Genomic DNA, 7,219 nt, shown 5'->3' with positions numbered 1-7,219 from the left:
TGGAGGAATCCGTAAATGAATTTTTGAAGGAATCTCTGCAGGAATTCAAGATGGAATAACTGCAGCAAGCTATGTTCATATGTACTCATATAGTTTACGAAAGTAGAAACAAATCAAAAAAGTCATTTTGATTCCTCAAAACTGCAATGCCGATACACATATCGAGCGCCCATGCCGCTTTAAAGTCATCTTAAATCAGCCTCCCCCTGGGACCCCACCTGAAAAAAATCCTAGCTACGCCAATGTATACATGTTATAATACTTCTAGCCCATAACACAATCAACAAAAAAAAATATAACGCTCATCCCGAAATTGTTACTCAAACATCTTTTCGAGAAAGAAACCATGAAAACGTTATTGCGAATCTTCAAAAACCACAACTTGCTCAAGAGTTCGGCACCTTTTTGGTGCCACTCTCGCAAATGAAGTCAATTTCCGTGTCCCATCGTGCCACCGAAGAGGTGTTACATATTTCATTACGGATTGGCCGGGGTCCCTAATGCGTGCCAGTTGTTATTCCCCGTGAGTGCAGCCTCCATCCCAGCGGTGAGACGAATCAGGCACACTAGAGAAGCCAGAAAAGAAAAACTTGTTATGAGTTTCCGGGCGGTTTTGTGCATGGAAAAATGAGATGACACCGTAACTTTTTCCCCGTGACTGTAAAGTTGGGTCGGATCTTCTAGCCTCATCCAGACTGATGGCTGTTGTGGAAAACCAGGAGAATAGCCATAAAATGTAATTTATTTTGCTCTTTTTATGACTTTTTGGTTGCTGTTTCTGGTGCGTTTCGTGCCTTTGGTTCACCTTGGCCACCTTGGCTATGGTGTGCGAAAAACGCCCCAGAGGATAGAACCTCCCTTTTGGCTTAATTTTCCATATATACAAAATGCCTTTATTTGCGTTTATTGCTTCTGTCCTGAAGCGTCAATCGTTATGGCTCGAAGATGTTCATCTTATCTTGTGGCTTTGACGGTGTTTCGAAATTTAAACTGTTTAATAAAACCATCAAAACATGATTCCAGTACAAAATCCGTTTATTCAACAACAACAACTAAGTTCCCAGTTTAATGCCAGTGAGTCTTCTTCTTGATGGTTACGGTCACTGGGACATGCTTCTCGACGTAGACTGGCTTGTGCACGACCACTGGAACGTGCTTCTCAACATGAACTGGGTACGGTTTCGGCACTTCGACGTATTCCTTGTGAACAACGGGAACCTTCACTTCGACTGGGTACGGGACGGGGCGGTCTACGTGGACTGGGACCTCCTTCTCGACATACACGGGCACCTTCTTTTCCACGTAGACTGGGACCTTCTTCTCTACGTGAACTGGGTATGGAACCTTCACAGGAACCGGGACGTGTTTCTCGACTTCAACAGGGTACGGGACCGGGACCTTCTTGGTGATGGTTACGTGCTTCACTTCATGATGGTCGTCATGATGATGATCGAATCCATGCAAGTCATGGTCGTATCCCAGCTCCCACAGACCACGTTTGTCCTTCTTGCTGGAGGAATCGTCAACTGCCGCACATGAAGCAACGGCCAGAGCCATAGACAACACAACGAACACCTAGAAATTGGCAAATAAAAGTGAATTGATGCACAACGTGCGAAATCAAACCGTGGAAAATGATTCGTTACCTTCATGATGGATGCTACCGTTACACACCAGTGGTGATTGAACTGTTCAAAGGAAACGATCACGAGCGAATGATGGTTTCAACTTTGCACCGGAATGTTTTTATATCTAAAAATGAAAAACCTAAACCTTGGGTGAACTTGAAACTGGGCATTTTGATTTTCTTTATCACTTAACCCGCCGCGCCCTAACTCGGTTTTCACGGCGGCGCCCCGAGTTGTTTATTGCGCTCGATCGCTTGTCCGTACACGTACCTAGTCGAGCAAGCCGGTGGCACCGCGAAAGCCCAGTTTGAGAGCGATGCACTATTCGATTTAGTTTGGTTGCGGTGAGTTGCGACGTGTTAAACTTGTTCAACTAATTGAGCTGCCAGTTAGTTTTTCTAAATCATGTTGATTTAAATTATTACAATGTATTTCAATCGGTGCAAGGTCAAACCGATGTTTTTCGGATATGTTTGTTTTTGTGAATGGATACTCACATTAAACTTGATCGGAAATTCTTTCTCAAATTTGTAATTATTTTAGAGGAATTAACTAGAATATCAATTTCATTCGTGAAGAAATTATGAAAGATAAACAGAGCAGCGAAAGACTTATCTAGATAGATGGTTAGCATCATATCAATTGACTAATAACTATCAGAATATTGGCTTATTACAGTAAATGCAACCTCGCTGGCCATACATAGCGTTAGCAAACCAACTATGGTTGTGTGATAGCAAAGAGGAAGCTTTGAAGTAATCAACGTGAAACTTTTTTGCACACAAAAAAATAAAATTGCAAAACCACAGAGAAACAGACGTAACACTTAGAGCAAATTTCATTAAAAAGCATCGTCACGAAAACGTAATCGCCCAATGCTAAACGTGATGTATTTGGCCGGGCCGCCACTAGATGGCAGTAGTGAACAAACGTCAAACAGGAGCAAAAACGAAACCAGCGCCGCTAGTGGTCGATCGACCTACTACTGAATATTTAAATCAACCGTTAAAAAGGTGATCGATGGGAAACAATGAGAGTGTGACGTCTTTTTCTCTGTGGCAAAACGTTTCTTTTTTTTTGAAGCTGATCAATATTTCATATAGAATCATACCAGAAATCCATAAAGAAGTAATTTCAATCCAGAGTGACTTGTCAAATGTTTATTATTTATTAATTTATTTAGATGGGAGTTTGTAGAGTACTCTATAAATTACAGGGGATAGACAAAATGATCGGGACAGGAAAATGTCTACTTTTCATACAATGGTCAACTAGCTGTAACTTTTTGAAAAATGCATCCAAATTTCTCAAATTTTTACTGTAATTTGGTCAATTGGTTTTCTATCAATGGTCCAAATTTGGGAAAGATCGAGTTTTCTAAAAGAACAGTACTCCTTTGAATTTCACTAAGAATTTGCATCCTTTGACAGATACGTATTTCGACCTCAACTGTAAGGTCGTCTTCAGTGTCATGTACTTGACTCGACTGTGATCAAGTCGAGTCAAGTACAATACACTGAAGACGACCTTACAGTTGAGGTCGAAATACGCATCTGTCAAAGGATGCAAATTCTTAGTGGAGTTCAAAAGAACAGTACTTAACACGATTTTATTTTTATTTACAGATATTCCCCTAACAAGCCCAGGTACATCATCATCTTTTTTTTTTGTTTTTAGGCTATTCTTTCGAATGGTATCTTTTAGAATTGTAGCTGTTGGAATTGTCATTGAAATTTTTCCTTTTTTGAACAATGGCTGTTCAATCAAGCTGCAGTGATAAAACTGTCGGCATCATAACTACTAATATTTTTTAATGTTTTCTCAAAAATGTAATAATGACGCTTAAATCCTTTCCTAAATTCTTTAATGAGTACCAACCAAAATGAGTCAATTATTGTACATTTCTTAAGAAGGTAAAAATTTAAGGGACGGACGTGTTTTTTGGTGCCTGTCACAATTTTCTTCGAGCTCCCGTTTTTTTTTCGCGATTCCGACAGTGATTCGGCTGATTCTCCGCCACCGGATGATTCCGAGTTCGAGATTGTGAGCCGCGGTTAAGGTGAAGGTTGCTCGAGATCATAATAATAAGCTTGGCTCCCGCTCTAATAACCCTCTCAACCACCCACTCAAAACAAACAATTCAGACGGCGCACAGTGTAGTGTGTCTTGGTCAAATAAACTAACAAAAGTGTTCCAAAATTAGCTGTATTAACCCTAAAAGGGATACCTGGGGTCCATTGGACCCCAGGCGCCTTTCAGAGCTCGTCTTTAATGGAACACACTCAGCGAGGTGACGAAACTGAGGCCATGAAGGTATCCCTTTTAGGGTTAAAATAGCAGTTGCGCCTTTGAATTTTGCCACACATTTGATTTATTGCATACGCCCACCAACACAATTTGTTCTTATAAAGCATTTTTAAATTTATTTAGATTCCTACTTTGCCCAATTTTTTCACCAATTATACCATTGTGCACCACTTTATTTACGTTTTTGTTGACAATCTCTCCTCTCTTCTCTAGTACTTTTTCTCTCTGACCGTAGAAAACTACCGTGTTATGGGGTGACATTAATTGATGTAATTTCAACTCATATTGCTGACTGCACCCCAAATTGGACTGACACAATAGTGTGCACACACCTTCAAAGTGTGATTGCAGCGCAGGGTCACGTCGGATCGAGTTGAGGTCTTCGGTGCACTTATTCCTTGTAAATGGAGGAATAAGTGCATCGAAGACGTCGAGACGATCCGAGGCAAATGTGCACTTTTATCACACTTTTTAGGCGTACCAAAAAAGTGTGATAGTCTAATTTGGGATGTAGTCTGCAATAAACAGCGAACGATTGTTCGGTTATCTATTGAAATCACATTGGCAGTATGATATTTAAAATAGTTCAAAAGATTAACAAAATAACAGCCTTGTGTTGTGATAAACATGAACTGCGGTTTAATCAATTTCGCCGTACGTTGAACAATACCACTCAGTTTCACGGTACGCTTTTTCGTTTTAGCGAACCAAGATGTAAATTGATTCGGATTATCGACCACAAAAGTGGAAAATGCGTTAGTTTTTCGCGATAACCGGTAGGTCATGTGAAAGTGAGGACAATTTTACATAATCGATTAACTTATTACAGTGCTGTGTTGTTTGGAAGACTGCTAAAAAGTGATTCAAAAAAGGTGGGACGCATTTGTCGAAGAAAAAAAAAGTGCAGTGCGTGCTACATTTTGGCACGAAATCGTGAAAAGATTGTGAAAAATGCAAAGCAGTACTTCCCGACTCCTCGTTTCCGTGGATTCGTTAGTAATGTGCCGGTTAACAATTCTTGCGCGAAGAACTACTCACTGTGTTATCACCAGCGTTTCATTAGTGTGGATCTTACGTGACCTTTGTTTTTTCGTCTATTTGTTTTTTTTTTAATGTAGTCGCTTTAGCCATTTCACTAGATGATTTAATACCGATATTACACTAGTCTTGCAAGTTTTGTACTTTTTAAACGTTGCGTATTATGTGCTAAAAAGGTGGTAGCATTCGCTGTTGAATTCTTTACTCAATCGACACAGGGGTTATGGTGATTGGATGCTCGCGATCGCGAGTACCTATGACATTTAATTCGATATTTCGGAGAAAATATTTGTGTGCTGTGAATAAACGGAGACGAAAGGACGAGCTGAAAAATCTCCAGGATCTGAGGGAACCATCTTTACCAACTCAGTGACACAATTTGGTGAGCTTGTTCCATGTTTTATATTTCATTATATTTTATCTGTATTATTTTGCACGCTGTCATAACTATATAACTTATACAACTCGGAGCGTTTGGTACGGTATGTCCACGCATCCTTCCTCCCCTGTAGATTCTAGAAGTATTTCGATGTTTATAAATCCTTACATGATATCGAAGCATTTCGAAGAATCATCTTTGCGGTAAACACAATGTAGTAGGCCTGACCGCTTTGATGATTGTATCATATCTATGATAAGCCACAATCATCAATATTGACAAGAAAAATAATTGGGCGTAATCTAACCCGATTGTTTTCCAGGATGCTTTCTCGTACTGGCTACGTTTGTGTTAGATTAGATTAGATTAGATTTCTGAAGTCCTGTGTCAATTGGCGAATCAAAATTAATTTTCACTTAAACTTGACAGTTCGATAATTATTTCCATAGGAGATCTGTCAAGTTTAAGTGTTGAACTGTCAAATTTAAGTAAAAATTAATTTTAATTCGCCAATTGACACAGACCCTTAAGAAGGTAAATATTTAATGAGCCTGAGAAAAATATAGGATTCTATGACATTTCCCGGAAAATCATTTGCCGGAAAGACATTTTCTGGAAAACATTTCCCGGAACGACCCATTTCCCGGAAACCCATTTTCCGGAATATTTCATTTCCCGGAAACCCATTTACCGGAATGTCCCATTTCCCGGAAACCCATTCTCCGAAATGGAACATTTCCCGGAAAACTGTTATCGCTATTCCCCAAAGATAACATTCGAAAGAAAACAAAAGAAAGGAATAATATCTAATAAAATGGTAGCGGTTGCATTTTGCGCATAGTTTGTAACCAGTTTACTCTTGGTTTAAAGTTCTCGCATAAACGATAATCATAAAACGAGCTCAACCACCCATTCGGGATACAATTCGAACATTATGCGTTATTGTTGAACCGTCTACATTACAGTCCGTGTATGGTGTTGGTTTATTAGAGTTTCCATACTATTTGCGAGCTCTATAGGTGGGTTGCAGATTAGTCAATATTAGCTCAAGAAATGAAAAAGTCGGCTCGTCTTTCGACAACACTTCTAAAACCTACACATCAGACGCGAACAAAAAAAAAAATAAAACGATGAAATGAGAAGAACTAAATAAGAGACGAAATGTCAAATTTAAAAAATGGGGAAGTCAAAACTTGTATGACTATTTCAAAGAAGAGTATACTGTATTAACCGTTATGTGTCCGACATTTTTTTTGCTTTTTTCTACACCGTGTATTTTAAATTGGTGCTGGGTACCCGGGTACCCTGTCGGCCACATAACGGTTAAATTTATCTGTAACACTCACCCTCTTATACCCTCTTATTGTATCTCTCATATGTTTTTGCCTTTTTGATACTAAACCTTTAAAACTATTCATAACAAGAGGCCACCTTCAACTTTTTGCCTTACAACTGGGTGTGGCTTATTAGGCCGAAAATACATTTGGCCAGATTATTACAAAGCCAAATTGTCATTAGGCTAGATTGAAACGAAAGCGATCGCAAAGCAGGCCTCGAAAGAACAGCCTATTGCTAGAAGAAGGGAACAGTTTGGAAATTAAACAACTCTGTAACAGTCTAACTTGAAAGAACAACACATTTTTAAGAGATGGAAACATATCAGATATAATGAGTGTAATCAGTTTCGTACCTTTTAATTCCGCCCTATGTAGCTTATCCTTTGACAGATACGCGTATTTCGACTACCACTTGTAATCTTCCTCGGTGTCAGAACGCTCCCCAGAGATGCTGCAGAAGATCGTGGAAACGCTGTTCCCGCGCCACGATACAAGACCATGGGCCCCCGTTCCCTATAGCCAAACCGGCC

The 7,219-nt window shown here is 39.6% G+C and overlaps 1 protein-coding gene across 1 annotated transcript; it reads right to left on the bottom strand.

Moving 5' to 3' along the window:
* Window positions 1-658: 658 nt before the first annotated feature.
* On the bottom strand, window positions 659-1,709 carry LOC115266488 (mantle protein-like). Its single transcript, XM_029872725.2, has 2 exons — window positions 1,647-1,709; window positions 659-1,575 (listed from the first exon to the last, which is right to left on the bottom strand). The coding sequence occupies exons 1-2, from the start codon at window positions 1,650-1,652 to the stop codon at window positions 1,066-1,068; spliced, it is 516 nt and encodes a 171-aa protein (XP_029728585.2). The 5' UTR covers window positions 1,653-1,709; the 3' UTR covers window positions 659-1,065.
* Window positions 1,710-7,219: the final 5,510 nt, after the last annotated feature.

The sequence above is a fragment of the Aedes albopictus genome, chromosome 2 (genome assembly GCF_035046485.1).
Source record: "Aedes albopictus strain Foshan chromosome 2, AalbF5, whole genome shotgun sequence".
NCBI lineage: Eukaryota > Metazoa > Arthropoda > Insecta > Diptera > Culicidae > Aedes > Aedes albopictus.
The sequence above is the reverse complement of the archived record's forward strand: the minus strand, read 5'-3'. Positions and strand labels throughout refer to the sequence as shown.